At 41.2% G+C, this 16,275-nt stretch overlaps 2 protein-coding genes across 2 annotated transcripts; one reads left to right on the top strand and one right to left on the bottom strand.

The window, feature by feature from the left end:
• Window positions 1–8,816: 8,816 nt before the first annotated feature.
• LOC135710020 (large ribosomal subunit protein eL20-like) lies at window positions 8,817–9,279 on the top strand. Its single transcript, XM_065232479.1, has 2 exons — window positions 8,817–8,986; window positions 9,050–9,279. Exons 1-2 carry the CDS (start codon window positions 8,888–8,890, stop codon window positions 9,206–9,208), a joined length of 258 nt encoding a protein of 85 aa, XP_065088551.1. The 5' UTR covers window positions 8,817–8,887; the 3' UTR covers window positions 9,209–9,279.
• A 2,755-nt stretch (window positions 9,280–12,034) lies between these two features.
• LOC135710062 (uncharacterized) lies at window positions 12,035–14,475 on the bottom strand. Its single transcript, XM_065232512.1, has 5 exons — window positions 14,298–14,475; window positions 13,526–13,711; window positions 13,225–13,383; window positions 12,210–13,012; window positions 12,035–12,064 (listed from the first exon to the last, which is right to left on the bottom strand). Exons 1-5 carry the CDS (start codon window positions 14,473–14,475, stop codon window positions 12,035–12,037), a joined length of 1,356 nt encoding a protein of 451 aa, XP_065088584.1.
• Window positions 14,476–16,275: the final 1,800 nt, after the last annotated feature.

Here is a 16,275-nt window from a genome sequence, read left to right on the forward strand (position 1 = left end):
TTCTTGTTGAAAATCAACATTTGGAAGCATTTTTATCAATGCGTAGCTATATTTCTGATCGATTGGTGATAAAATTATTGAAATTGGACCAGGGATAGCTGAGTTATTAACGTTCAAAATCTTTCTTAATTTGTTACATGTTCCATTTTCGGTTTTCACAAAGTGTACCCCCATATAGAAATCAAAGACGTAGTCCTACGTCAAAACATCTTTAAAAATGTATTATGGATACTCTTTCGATTAATGTTTCAATATCCACACCGTTTTTGGCTGCCCATGAATTGACAAATTTCGGGGTAATTCCGGGGTAATTCCGGGGGAATCGGGAAATACATTTTGAACATTATTTAATTGCCTGAATTTTCTCCACCTTACATCGTAAATTATTTTACGATTCCTCTCGGAAACAGTTTTTTCAACTTTCCCGGAACTTCAGGGATGCTTCCAGATTTTGATTGCGGATCCACACTAGCTGCAGGAACTTTTAAGAAAGTTAAGAAAAGTCCAGACTTTTGAGTAAGTTTCGACAAATTAAAGAATGTTTCAATATTTTCTGTTGAAATTCTAAAACCCGGTCCAGCGAACTCCGGTAAACTTAAGCAATACCTCATAAGTTTAAAGAACTTCTGAAAAAAATATGGTTTTCAAGACCGATCCATTAGTATCAGGAGAATTGTTAGAACTTTAGGAAGCTCCGAGAACATCAGGACAGATCAATAAATTTCAAGGAAATCGCTGAAATTTTAAAGGAGTTCCGAGAAACTCAGGCAATTTTCGAAAACTTTAGCAATGTTCGGAGGGGCTCATGCAAATTTAAGAAACGTAAGGGAAGTTACATAAACATTAGCACATTGTGAGAACATTTTATGGGAAGTTCCGAGCTTATTAATGGCAGTGCGATAAATTTTAAAAATTAGAAAAATCGGGAAGATCTGAGAACTTCAATGGTTATGTTACAATAAATTCAAGAAAATTGTGAGAGCGATTAGGAAATTTCGTAATCTTCAAGAAAGTCTAGAGACCTTCCAAGTTGATTAGAGATATTCCGGTAGTCTCATTATAATCAGGGAAGTTCCAAGTATTTCAAAGATGATCAGAGTACTCCAAAACAGCCCGAGGAAATATGGAATATTTTAAGTAACTTTCAGAAATGTTCCAAAAACTTCAGGGGCATTGCGAGGTCCTCACTGATGTTTTATGACAATTTGGTAAATTTTCTGGATCATTAGAACACCCCCCCCCCCCCCCTCTTTCTTCCGGAATCATGTTTTTGATTCTTTCGACTGGTCCGTTAGCGCCCTGGCTTCCGATTCACTTCAGAATTATTTTTTTTTTTTCAATCTACCTTAGAAAGTTTCTTCCGTCTTCTCCAGGAAGTTCAATAAAACGTCTCTCAGAAATTGCTTTAGTCTTGTTCTGGAATTTTTATTTTTTATTTTCTTTTTACTTCTATTGGAAGGTTTTTCCGAGCTCCTTCTGGCTTCCCCTGGAAATGGCTACTTCTGCAATTCATTTCCGATTTCCGAAACTTTTCTGCCATCCTTTGAATGTGAAATCCGAATTTTTCTGAATGTTTCTTTAAATTTTCGCCAGCAGTTTCTCAATTTATGTCTTGGAAGTTTCGCGGATGATTTTCCGACTTTTCTCAGAACTTTCCTCAAATTTCCTCCAGGGGAGCTTCTTTCTTCTTTCCCTGGATGTTGTTTTCAGCTTCCTCCAGAAGCCAATTCAAACATTCCCGGAGTTTTCTTTCGGAAATTTCTGATCTTAGTCGAAAAGATAACAATTTTCGCTTTCAAAAACCGCAAAAGTTTAAAATTAATTAAAATAGTAAATACTGATAAATACTGATTTTTTTAAACTTTTGATACCGATAAGCTTTAAAACATTCTGGCAACGCTGGTACCTATACACACGCTTGGGCAACAAATTCCAACATATGTTCAACGTTAGCAATGAACAATTCGCACAAAGATGGGGAGAGAGGATTTCTCAAAGACGAGCAAGCTTGAGATAATTCTAGTTCTAGACCATTTCTAGTCGTTATCCATGAGCTCCGTGGCCTTTTCATCCATAGTGAAGCACAAATTAGCCATGCTCCACGAAGCTCATGAATTTCTGACAAATATCCCCTACGCAAACAGTTATTAAAAGTCAATTTTGCAAACATCCAAATGTAAACATGTTTCACCTTAAAGTATAGCTGAAGATCCGGAGAATGCGATGGGAACGATGGCAAGAGGAGTTCGTGCTCCGGTAAATCACCCACCAACCGTTCGTCGCCGAACGCTAGCTGGCTCCACGGGAGTTGCCTTCGTGACTAGTAGACGAGCTTTGGACCGAAATCCGTGCCCAGCAAATTAGGAAGAGGCGAAATGCAAGTGCGGATATTGATTCTAATTATGCGATCATGTCTTGTTTGATGTGTTTGAGTTTATTTTGTGGTTTGGTTGCCAAGACGAGGGTGGCCTCACGACCGATGAACCGGAATACAACGTAGGAAACTTCCATCGCAGCAGGTTGAGAATTGCCCATGGCCGACGCACCATGGAAACGAGCAACCAATTTTGCAGAAATTAAAAATTGTCGTGCGAAACTGCGTGCGTATAAATTCACTTATCAGTTCAATAAATAATACTTCCCGGGCCTTTGCCACTTAGCCCAGAAAGGATCTCATTAATCTGGGTCAGCGTATAATTTACGAGCCTGGCAGACTGATCTTGTTCCTGTGACTGTGTACACATATTTCGCTCTCCTGTTCCGCCCCACTCCAAAAAGCAAAACAAAATCCAAAATGCTCTCCTCGAGTCCCGTCAACCCCCAAAAAAAGAAAACCAGAAGAACATACGAATCAAGCTAACTGTCCTTTTTGGATCGTAAATAAAAACTGGCTCTAGCACCACTTTGGCAGACACCGGTGAGAGAAGTAGGAGCTAAAAAGCGACGGCGACGATAAACGACAAACCTGACGAGCGAGGGCCGGACGGAGTAGGCCTTGGTTGGGTTGCCATGCACCGAAAAAAGATACAACTTTTCGGCAGCAGCAGTGCAACAGCAGCAGCAACAATAACAACAACGGGAGCAATAAACGCCATTTTATTGCACCGGGTTTTGCGAGAGCAGTGGGAGAACATTGGTGCAATGACAGCATCCCAAGCCAAAGGTGATTGACTTGTTGGTTACTTTTTAGGGCTGGTCCTGGTAGAGCTGGTTTTTGATCGGTTCGAGTCTCGAGACGACCAGACCTGATTGGGTGTGCTACAGGTGTGACGTGATGATCAGGATCGATCGATGAGGATTTTGCTGATTATGAGATTTTACTGCTGATCATGCTTGTGAAAAACATAAGTGATATACAGTATTGACCCGATTTTGTGCGCCCCTCGACGCATCAGACTTTGATCCTGCAATAATTTCACATAACAGTAATTTCAAATCATTCTCTTTCATCTTCAAGGTGGATCTTTAAGGTATACTTTGGTGCAATAAGTCCAGTGAAAATGCGAATGGGTTTCTTAGAAGATTAGAAAAGATTTTCAAAATGGTGGCTAGGTCATTACTTTATTTTTAATATTGCGGATATTCAGACAAATTTCCATCCTTCGGTTACTATAGAGTTCTACCGCCAGCTGAATGAGATATATACCAAACAAACACATAGTGTGCATTGACTAACTTGAAGTATTTTGCTGACGATTCTTTGAAGCTTTGTTTACTTAAAGACTGTACTGAAAAACAATGATCACCAAAAATTCATTTTAAGGGGGATATTTATGAACCTCTCTGATAATAAATAAACACATATTAGTTATGTTCTTGCACAGTTGGTTTATCCAACCTCCTCACTAAATGCGCGAACCTTGGACTTAACGCTATCCATCAAATCCTGTGCAATACTTGCGTCATCTTCCTTACACACTTTCAGCCACTCTTTCTTAAAATCCTTGTCGTTTTTGAAAACCTTCTCAGTTTTCCGGAGCATGCCCTTCATAAACGCCCAGATTTTTTTATTAAATTGGGCGAAGTTCTGGCGAGTTTGGCGGACATCGTTGGCTTCGTACTACTCCATCACCGGTTTCGCGTAATGGCACGATGCCAGATCCGGTCAAAACAGAGTGTCAACTTCGTGGGACCGGAGAAAGGACAGCAGGCCTGGAGGCATTCTTCTTTATATATTTGGCCGTTGATGGTGCCGGTCGTTATGTACGGCTTGCTGAATTAGCCACACCCACAGATTGCCTGCCACACTAAGTACTTCTTGGAAAATTTGTCGGCCTTCTTCTTCCGGAACTTCTCTGGAACATCCAGGTGGGACTTGCCGACGAAAAACTCCAGGCCGGGGATCTGATTGGCGTCCACATTAATGTACGTCTCGTCGTCCATTACAAGGCATTTCGGCTGCACCAACCACTCGCGGAACAGCTTCCTGGCGCAGGATTTGGCCACCGTATTCTCCCAAGTAACATTTTAAGTTTTATAAAATACTACATAGCTACTATAAAACAACATTCATAAAACCCTGATCAAGACTGCTTTGCCATTGATGCATCCACCAAAACCTCATTGATGCTAGAATCTGTCTAGTTGGCCCACCCTGGAGAAGGTTCTGAAGGATATATTTTCAATGCTCTTCTAGATTGATTTACTGCAAAATGGTTGTACGATAAACGCAATGAGATCCATTTCAAAATCGTATTTAAGCTACAATAAAAGCTATTTGGCGACAATTAAAACCATTATCCGAGCCATTTACCCTAGCTGCTTGCAAGGTTCACTAGAAAAACAACAATCTAGATAAAAAAGGATTTATAAATACCATACGATCTTATCAACATAACCAAAATAAAAACTGATCGTATAGCAATCCTGCCGAATTTCCAAAATTATAAAATAGTTCTCATGAAGTTGCCTAGTTTTAGTTGCCATATAAAACTTGATGCGAAGTGTACGTGAAAACATGGAAAAACTTGAGTCCGCCCACGGAAAACATCGGTTTTACTAATTATTATACATTAAGAAAGAAACACATTGTTCAGATCGATAATCAAGCTTAGCCAAGATTTTTGTTTCTCATGATTTTTGCATCCTAAATATTTTCTCATAGCTAAATTAACTAAAATAAAGTTATATCGAAGGAAATAGAGATTGAAAATCTAAGATTGTAAAAAAACAAACAAAATAATTGTAATATGGCGGAAGCATAAAAGTTGATTTTCATGGGCCATTTGTGAAAAATTTATTTTGCTCCATTACATGAAATCCATTACAAACTCATAAGATTTTGAAATGGCTTTTACGAAGAAATCTTGTAGAATGAATTATATTTATCTAAAGCTATTTTGCTTGATCCTAACCCGTTCAGATTTATGGCAGCATTTATGGCAGCATTTATGGCAGCATTTATCGCAGCATTTATGGCAGCATTTATAGCAGCATTTATGGCGGCAATGTTGCCTACAAAATGTTAAACGTCAAAGTTTGTTTATCTTTCGATAGTTGCGCTGTGCGATTCAGCGTTCTTCCAGGCGATTCTCTCCCGATGGCTTGGAAGCAGTTACTCAGAAAGTGTTCACAACATTTCGCATTTCGCACAGCTGTAACCTCGATCATTCCCGAAAAGATCCCCTTCTTCCGGATGGTTCTGGAAGTGCACCATCAAACGATTCAGGAATGTACGGTTGAATTAATGTTTCCCAAGTGATGACCCTTTCGCCGAACAAAATTGCAGCTATGGATCGGAAACCAACTAGTGTCCGCTAACTGACAGTTTCAGTGGTTTGCTGTCGGTACTGACGCAAGTTATTCCGATCTTCATCTATTCGCAAGGTCTGGAGAAGGCTGGTCTATTTTCAGACTGTTTTGACAATGTTTTATGAATTTTAAGACCACGCTCACTTCACTCTTCTCCACCAGATGCTCAGTCGTCGATGGTATCCGTTCCGCCGGACGTGCTGGTTCTTCTAAAGAACTAAATTTGACTGAAATCGATTCCCTTCGATCGTTAGCATCGCTTGAATTTTTCCTCCAACTTCCTTCGAGATATCCTTGTCATAAATTTGGTTTTTATTCACTATGAGGATCCATCCTTAAAGTTCAATTTGTAAACAGAGGATATTTTATGATACACTTTTAAAAGCCTAAAAGGCAACAATATATGCCTTTTACTTTCATTTAAAACCTAATGGTTTTATGATTGCTTTGATAATGATATAACAGGTTTATAGAGTATTTTATCAAGACATTAATAAAAAAAATTGCTAATGAAGTTTATGATTGATTTATAGAACAGTTTTATGGTGGGATTGAGAACTACTTTAAATTTAATTTTAAAACAAGACAGTTTTTGACCTCTCGCCAGACTGTAAAAGGTTTTTAAAACAGCGAAAAGGTGAACTACTAAGCAGGAACGTTTTACACTGTGAAATGCTGTATTCAAACTTAATGGATTATTCATCATATTATAAAACCATCATAAATCAGAGTGGATGCCAAATGATTGCAGAATTGTTACATGGGCTGTTTATCGGTCCGGTTAGGCGCCTTCTTTACCTTGAAGACACAAAGTTGTCTGCTGGACGAGCCAGACGAAAGAATTGACCTTCTTGGCCACGCTCCGAATCGAAAGGTTTGGATTGCGCTTGAAGTAATCCCTCGCCTTCCTTGCGTTCACGGGGTCGGTCGTCTTCGCTTTTCTTCCGCTGCCAGCTCGCTGCTGGGTCGTCTGGGTCTTCTTGAACGATTTACCACACGGACATGGTCGAATGGTCGATTCCAAACTGTTTCGCGATCCATCCATAGAGGTAACTCTAAGACCAGAAGGTCCCGAAGAAACGAGCTCAACTTTTTGGCTCAGCTCTGGTACTATGTTCGGTCCCAAGCTAATCGATGCACCCCTCGAAACACAGAAAAATCCACGAACCCTTCATTTTATCTGTCAAACTTTCATAGCGAATCAAAACAAATATAGCGTAGTACTTGAATTTATACTAGAATGGGGTACGTTAGTCGATTTGCTTGGGACCAATAGGCTAGTCAAGTAGTGAGCCAATTTAAAATCTTTCTTTTAATCGTTCTGGACAAGCGCGTGCAATGTGTCCCTTTTTATCACAAATTCTGCACACTTTGTCAAACACCGGACACTTCGACATCTCCAACAAGCTGCAGATTGTGATGTGCCTGCGCCGCGCCCGACGCCCAACATGTTGTACTCCCACGAAACTGTCGATAGTTATTTGTTCGCCAATGTTGGCTACGAAGATGTTGAAAGTTGTTCATCGGTTGCTGCGAAATAGCGGCCACTGCTGCTGGTTTCACTGAACCATGCTTACGCTGAAATTAGGCTTCGTTGAATTTTTCGATCTCGTGATCACGGATCATTCATCGATCCTTGCTAAATTCAATTTCTGTGTGCCAGAGCGCGGACTACACTATCGGTAGTTCCCTTCGTGATTGTCCTCACTATCGCTTCCATTTCTTCATCACAACTGTACTCACACAGTTGAGCTGCTGCACCAACACGTCGAACAAATTGAATAACGTTTGCATTTAAAAAAAATGGACAAAAATTGTCGATTTTTCATGGGTTTACCTTCGCCCGCACTGACAAAACTGCCCATGCAGCATCAATCATAGTAGTCCATGAGTCAGCCGTGATGGCAAAAACAATGAAGCAACTCCGTTCAGAAGTGTGCGCGTTCAAAGAACCGCACCCCGCCCTGTCGAAAACGGACACTTTGTGGACGCCGGATACTCCCGTTCCGGCAACTACAACATCTTGGCACTATTAGACAACCCGGTTCCAGACGGCTGACGACCCTTAGCGACAAGAAGTTCCAAAGGATGTTGAAGAGGAAGACCGAGGGAAAAGTGGCTACATCGCTGTGTGCGCTTGGCCGGGAGGTCGGTGCAACCGGCCAAACAGTGAAAAAGTACCTGGCGAACATGAACATACATGTCAGGAAGCAAAAGTCACGTCCACAGGTTTCGGAGCTGCAGGCAATGACACAGCGGCAGCGGCTGAATAAGATGGTCAACTCGTTTTTCCCGGCGAATCGCGACGTGGCAGTGATGATGGACGACGAGACCTCTCTCTCCCTGGATGGCAGGGCACTTCGTATTTTACTTCTCCCACGAAGAAAGTGAGCTCCGAGGTGAAGTTCATTTCACAGACCAAGTTCCCCAAGAAGGTGCTACTGTGGCTGACAATCAGCGAGAAGGGGATGTCAATGGCGCTCTTCTTTCGCTCCGGACTGACCGTGAACGGGAACATTTATAGTACGAAATGCCTGCCGGAAGTTGCGTCGAAAGAAATACCATAAGGGCGAAGACGAGGTGTTCTGGTCGGATCTGGCGTCGGCACACTACTCGAAGCGATCGTTGGAGGAGATGGAGCAGCTGAATCCGCCCAACGTCCCCCAGCTGCGTCCCATCGAGAATTTCTGGGCCAACCTGAAGCGTAAGATCTACTCCAACAATTTTGTCGCGAAAACTGATGAGGAATTGATATTTAAAACGAAGAAAGAACTAAAAAAATCATGCCTACACGTATGTTTTCGTCCGCCATGGCGAATGTTCCGGTTAGTTTCAGGGCGTAGAATTTTTTTTGCAAGGTAGCTTAAATAATTACCTTCCATGGGAAATTTATCAAAAGAAATTATCTGTCTTAGTTTTTTTTTATCACCATCCGAAAAAAAAGTTAAATTTTCAATGCAAACGTTATTAGGTATCTTCCTTCGGCAACTTAACTTTACTTCGCTGGGAGAGCAGATATTATTTTTTTCCTTTGGTTTTTTTTTCCGTCGATCTTGTTTTCCTGGAGAAAACTCCGCTGCGCGTGAAAAACTTCGGCATCTGGCTGCGCTACGATTCCCGTTCCGGTACCCACAACATGTACCGCGAGTATCGTGATCTGACCGTTGGAGGTGCTGTCACGCAGTGCTATAGCGATATGGCTTCGCGCCACCGTGCCCGTGCCCACTCCATTCAGGTGAGTTGCTTTTTGGTAGTATTGACCCGGAAAGAATCACTGATGCGAATGTTTTCCCAACAGATCATCAAGGTCGAATCGGTTGAGGCCTCCAAGACCCGTCGTGCTCACATCAAGCAGTTCCACGACTCGAAGATCCGCTTCCCGCTGGTGCAAAGATACCACCACAAGCGCTACAGGAAGCTGTTCTCTTTCCGCCGACCGGATACTTACTATCAGTAAACCAGGAGCCGCCGTTCATGTACTGTTAATTTCACTCTTTTTTAGGGAGTAAAAATGATGAAGATCCGTAAGACACCATATGAACATTCTTCGTGATTCGTTGAGAAAGAAAATCCGTGAGTGGAATAAAAAGTGGATCCTACTGGTTGGAGGAAGTTGGTTCAATGCTTCCCTTGAGAACAACTATTTTGTGAAGATGGATGAGTTTGAATTGGCGATTTCATGCCGCATTAAATTTAGCAATGACGGAAATTCGTAATTGAGTAATGCGGTGTGAACATTTCAAAAGGGCCGAATTGCTTTTGTAAACAATGGCTTTAGACGTCGATTACTCGCGAATGAAAGCTCACAGCTGGTAAACTTCGCCCCGTACTAAGTGTATAAGACTGGTAGTTCTCTACGGGCACGAGTCTCTTGAAACGGATTTCCCATACAACGGAATAGAGAAAGGGGTGATCGACAAATTTGATTGTAATTTATGTAATCTACGATACCCTGCTGGTAGAACATTTTATCAAGTCATGGAAAATACATCATACAATACTTTAAGGTCCAGCGGTGCTCAGCTGAAGGCATATGGTGGGCCATATTGCAAGTTTCTAAGTAAAGTGTCTTTAGGGATATTTGTGATTATAGGTACTATTTTTAATAATATTAGACGGTTTGGTTACCAATAATTTTTATTTTTTAAAAGCATAAAACCGAAATTAAAAACGCAATGTATTAAAATATGATAAGGTTTCTTCAGACAAAAACCCGCTGCTCGTTGGACCCTCAACGTGCGTGACGTAGTTGTCTATGTCCAGCTCTATTTCAGGGCTCAAGTTGACCGCACCGGTAGATTCGATAGAGTAAAAATTACCCAACAACCATATGCCCTTTTTCTGAACACCTGCAGGGCAATTCAGCGGTACGCTGGTCATCGGGCAGCTGCGTATTTTCCCTACAATTTTGTCTTAACTATTTAAACCGAATTTAAAAACAATCACCCATATTATTGTTTTCGGTCGAACCATACAAATTTTGTATTGTTCGAACGGTTTAAACGAAATCAAGAATATGGGTGAATAAGTAAACTTTACCTGTCTTATATTTAAAGTTTGTGACATGGCACAGAACTTTTCCGGCAAGCACCACCCAATCTCCTACCGATACCTGCTGCAATGTTGCATTCCGTACCATGGGTGTTGGTTCATTCGATCGTAGTTGCCGGAAGCGCTGTAGCCGATCACTTGACCGTTTAAGTCGGCCCGATGACAGCAACCAGATCACGAACGATTTTTTTATATTTAGAACTTTTCCGTTTACATGCATCCGAAAGGTGTGAGCCGTGCCATCAGGAACGTGGTGTCGCATCAGCTCCACGGCTTCTTCTTTGCTGAATACGTCCTGCACGTTATCGGCGGTTATCAGCTCCGGTTTTGCTTCCATGTCAATGAATGAAGGCTCACATTCGTGTTCGATATTATCTAAAATTAAATATTAAAAATTATACAACTGTAATTTTTTTTTTCAGTTTTAATCATGTACCTTCCGTGTTTTTGGAATCATCGGAATTGTTTAGAGATCCGAGTGCCTGGCCGACTGCGACAAATTCAAATTTTGTGGATTTATGTTTTCCGTTTATACTTTCTTTGAAATCAATATCGCCCTCACTGCATCCTAGTGAAAGCAATAATTGCGTGGCGCTATTTTCGGCTTTGTGGATCGCCGCCACTATTTCGAAGTCGGTTGGCAAGTGCGTAGGATGCGCCTTTTCAGCTTTCGCGTCCTGTTTTCTCATAGTGGGAAACGTGAGCGACTTGTTCCGATGTGTAATGAGCAACTTCATGTTCACTTTACGGATTCTTTGTTCGACCTCTTTGATGGTGAAGTTAACCGCCGTGTGGTTAACAGAGGTCATGGAACGAAGTTCTCTAAACGCACTTTCACATGGTTGACTAGAAAGATGGTTCACGATGAATTGCTCGAGACTCTCGCGCATGTGGACTATATGTTGTATTAGTCCATGAGCATTTAGCTCCAAAGAAATATATGCGTTAGAGGTGGGACACTGCTGAAATATTGTTGTTTGTTTGTAGCTCAGCCAACGCCAGGCCCGAAGTAACAGTAACGATGTCCTGAAATGAGTGAAGAGATGTGAACGTTTGCGAAAGCCAATGTATTTTAGGAATAGCAAAATAACAAAAATATGTTTTGTCGTACATGGATGGTCCTAATGTGCCAGTTGATTGGATTCGGATACACAAGAGGGAACACTCAAGTTTTTTTTAAACGGGTTTTTACGTTGTCACATTGTCCGTTTTGAGTCATAGATAATCAAATGGCCTCGCAAATGGCATACATACCCCCATTTAAAAAAGACCTGAGTGTATTTGTGGTTTGTAGGGTTGATGCATATATTATTTCACGCTCTAAGGGGGGAGGGGTGGTCTAAGATTGTATGACAAGCAATGCATTAGGTATAGGAAAAACGTCACGATAGGGGGGGGGGGATTTGACAGGGCCCAGTATAAAATCCCTCCACATCCCAGCCAGCACCCGAGTGATGAATGGATTGGTGAGGGACGAGGGTTAGTACTTACCACACCGAAACAACCCGATCAACGGGCACCATGTTCTCATCGGTAAAAGCTATGTATATGTTCCTCATCATCTCCAAATATATAGCTGTTCCCATGCTTCCAGCGACGGTCTGCTTCAAATGCTGGATTAAATCCGTAGCCATCAGCTTCAGTGAGGGATCAAATTTCATTTTGTCGTTTGGGTTTGTATCTGATGGATTTAATCGATGAATTCCTTTGCAGCCTTGCTGGATCATTTCATTCACAACGGCGACCGATACGACGAATTTACCTGCAAGTGATGTACAATGCGATATCACATCTTTTCATACCTATTAATATGAATTAAACGTTTTACCTAAACGCATGTGTCGCTTCGGGTCTAGCAAAGCGTGACGTAATTTGTTGACGAGGTGTACCGTATCTTGTATACATACTGGTTCACCGGTGAGGTCAGCGGCAAAATGGGGCTCATACACCTTACTAGCAAAGGGACTAGGTATCCCTGACCTTTCCTTCATCGCCTTCAACAGTCGTGTATCTCCATCTGATGAGATGCTGACCACCGATATTCCTACTTTTTGTAATTCGGCTTCAACAAAAGTCCACCGCGAAATCACGTCTGTGTATGTAAATCGATTGTCACTGCACATGTAGAATATACATATTGGTGAAGCACCAACAGCCATAGGTAGAGCCATAATCACATACAAGTATTCTCCGACATGGTAGGTTTGCATGTCATTAACCATTTTGATTAGTGTAGTGGCCTTGAGCACATCCTTGGATGGCATTCCATGAACGTCAAATGGTGCTACCAAGCCTCTCAACGAGTCAGACCGTGGATCGTATTCTATATTTGGGGACACTGCAGTCCCGTCTTCGCTTAATGCTACAATCAACGGATATTGATGAGCATTAAGATATCTCAGTAGGGACTGTACCATGATCGTTGCCTCCTGCGTTTCTGACGTATGGTTCACAATGTGCCTCTTCACTGTTTTAAGGCTAGGTAATTTCATATTCGCTTGTCTGAATAAATAGTTTGTATTTCCTCCCGTTATGAGATCATACGCCGCCGAGTCCAACTCCGTGGCAGTGTAGCGTATTCCTCTTTGTCTGTGTAGGAGAGATCGGTGATTGATTTCGTTGCTAATGTCTAGGAGAGGTCTTCGGTCTCCAGGTCGCTCGTCTACCCTACTTTTAAGTGATGTTCCCAAACCTAAACGTTTCGAATTGTCTATGAAAAGAAAACAAATGTTTGCGAATGAAAATTGTATTATTTTTTAAGTTGACTAAAATCTTATTCAATCAATGTACAAAGGATCTTTGTCACTATTTTCGTCAGGATCTTCGTTTAGTGCTTCTATGTAGTATTTCATAACAGTCACTAACGGTAGAAATAATTGATCGTTAGATCATCGAAATTTAGTGTTGACATTTTATTCTTACCTTGGGTAAGCGGATCTGTGACTTCTGATATGTTCTTAGCGGAGTTATCAGAGCTGTAGCTGGGTCTGTCTTCAGAGATATCGTCATATTTGTCCTCAGGGCTGTACTCTAGGATGTCTTCGTCCAGAGGATTATCCTCAGGATTACTGTCCAAAAATTCTATAGAAACTAACAAGTTGCGAGAATAGAAAAAAATCAATTTTTAACTAATTTTTCTCTCTTCTGCATACAGGTATTCCACTATAGACGCCCACATGCATCAGGAACAATTTATTACCAAATATATTTATTTTATTATTACCTTGGGCAAGAGCATCGTTGTCTGCAGTAATGTCGTTAGCAGGGTCCTTATCGATGTGCTCATAGCTATAGCTGGGTCTATCTTCAGAGATACCGTCCGAGTTGTCCTCAGGACAGTACTCAATGATGTCCTCAGGGATGTCCTCGAGAGGGTCCTCAGGATTATACTTTAAAAATTCGACAGAAACTAAACAGTTGTGAAAATAGAATAATAATTTAATATATAAATATGATTTCTAACGATATGCTTAAACAGTACAAGACAAAAGTATATGACCTGTTTTTTTTTCTTCCCAGCAGGGTTGCTTCCACTCACTTGCTATATTTTTTCTTTTTTTTTTAATTATGAAATTATTAGATGTTGTAATGATAATTAGTAATTGTAGGTTACACGAAGTGGTTGCGCTGATTGTGACGCTCTGAAAGTGAAATTGACAGGTTTTATGGGTGAAACACATTTTTCAACCTCTTCTTGTATGTTACAGGCATTTCTATTCTATACCTCAGAAAAATATGTTTTTGTAGAAAAGTGAGACGAAGCAACCCTGCTTCCTAGAAAAGTGGAGTTACAATTCTTACTTTACTGAAATTTTGACAGTTGGTTGACCAACTACTGAGCAATTATCCACTTTGTCAAGCAGTTTTGGTGTGACTTTCTACCAGCGATTTCACAAAACTGGACTAAAAAATTACTATTTTTTTTATGAAATGCACACATTTTGACTACTTTTCTCGTGGTTCTAGAAGAACCATATATCAGCTGATATACTTACATTGCATCATGAAATCTTCATCTTCGTCAGGTTTGGTAGCATTTGTCGACTCAAGCTTGAGGTTGGCAACCAAGGGAGACGGTATTGTTGATGAACATTGAGTCTCGGTGAAATGAGTCGTTTCACCATTTTGCTGATGGTCGCTCTCGATCCCGATCGTGTTCTCTATATCGCCCATTTCAATTAGAGGAAGCTTCCTCGGAGGAGGTGAAGCTTCTAGGCAAGCGACATCTGACGAAAGGCGTTTGATGACTTCTGATGCCAGTGAATCATGCAGCTTAGCAACATGCCGCGTGAAACTAAAGATGTTCCAGTTCTCAGAGGCATCGGCGATGGCTGTTAGCTTTGTGGTCTGCCCGACCAACGTGCACAATGGACATGTTATGCCAGCTCTGAACTGTCCTGAGCTTGAAACCGTTGCGATCGAAATTTTCAAGTTGGACATAAACTCCTGGAGGTTGAGGCGATATTTCCTAAGAATAAATTAGTATTTAAAAAAACAAAACGAAATTCAAACTTGTAATATGTAAAAAAAAGCTTTAAGTAATGAAATATGAAGAATAAATATATTCTGAAAAAAATCATACAAAAATGCAAGAAACGTCATACAATATAGTATAGTATTAAATACATAATTGGATGTGATTACTTAAGATTAAGACATACGGATTAGAAAAATGTGCCGAAATCTTGAGCCGAAGTCTGTCAAGCTCATCGGTAGCGGACTCGTGTCTGAACTGTCCATGTGAACCTTTCCCGATTTTCATCACCGGACGGATAAACGTCTTGACCCCATGAGTTTGGATGATGTTCGCTAAGTCCATTAGACGTAAAATCTCCCCCTCGAGGAATTTAAATTGATGCGGTCGGCCTGCAAACCGCCCATACACGCTTTCAAGCGAGGGACCACCAGCATGCGCTTTTGCGATTACATCCTCTGCCATCTCTCGCAGATCTTGTTCGACAAGCATTATCTCTTTCCTGGTCAATCTACCAAGCGACTGATTGCATAGGTTAGACATGCTCAATATAGTTTTTATATGAGTATGAATGCTTCCATACATTCCTTCCAGTTTTTGCCAGAAGTAATCCTGCAATAAAATTCGGTGTTAACTAAACAATTAAAAATGCAGGTAAAAATGCTAAATAAAAACTTACCTCGTCCATGATGAACTGTAATAATATCACGAAAATAAATTTACAAATTTTAAAAACAACCCAGGAAATAACCGCAGAATACAGATTAAAATATACGGTAAGTAGGGTAATAAGCTATATAAAAACCTACAGCAAAAAAATCGCTGATATCCTGGGTCACAGAAATAAACCAAGCGTTCGAAATAATTTGGCAGGTTAGTTTGGTTTGTTTACTCATTTGAGAGGTTCAGATCAATAAAAAGCAGATCATACTGTCAAAAATGAATGATAAAATCAGATCATGGATTGGTCTATTATAAACAACATATGATGTAAACATTCTTGGAAGTGGTGCCAGGATTGATGAAAAACTATCCGTTATGTGGAGACTGCCTGGGTGGCAAGGTGTTTGGAGTGTGTCGGAGTGTGTTTTTGTGGGTGTTAACACAAGGTGGCAGAGTGACTTACCCCCTGCCTGGACCCTACCTATCGACCCATCAACTCATGAACCGGGGACCAACGGCTTTACTTCCCATCCGAAGGAAGGCGTGATCAGAGATGTTATGCCTCAGAACATCCCGGCGGCGCCGACTGGGATTGAACCCAGGCCTGCTGGGGTGAGAGGTAATCACGCTTAACACTACACCACCGGTGCCGTTAGGGAGAGCAGATATGCTCTTGAACCATAATAGCTGTTGAGTCGTTCAATTGCGTTTGAGTACGGGGCCATTTTTTCATCCGACATCCCCAACGACGAAACCGTTTCATTGAAAATCTCCAGCAGGCCGATTCCAGCCTTAATTTTGAAGATTCCCATCTTGATCCGCTCATCCGTAGTGTT

The sequence above is a fragment of the Ochlerotatus camptorhynchus genome, unplaced genomic scaffold (assembly GCF_037179485.1).
Source record: "Ochlerotatus camptorhynchus isolate MF236.1 unplaced genomic scaffold, CSIRO-AGI_Acam_v1.1 ptg000370l, whole genome shotgun sequence".
Lineage (NCBI taxonomy): Eukaryota > Metazoa > Arthropoda > Insecta > Diptera > Culicidae > Ochlerotatus > Ochlerotatus camptorhynchus.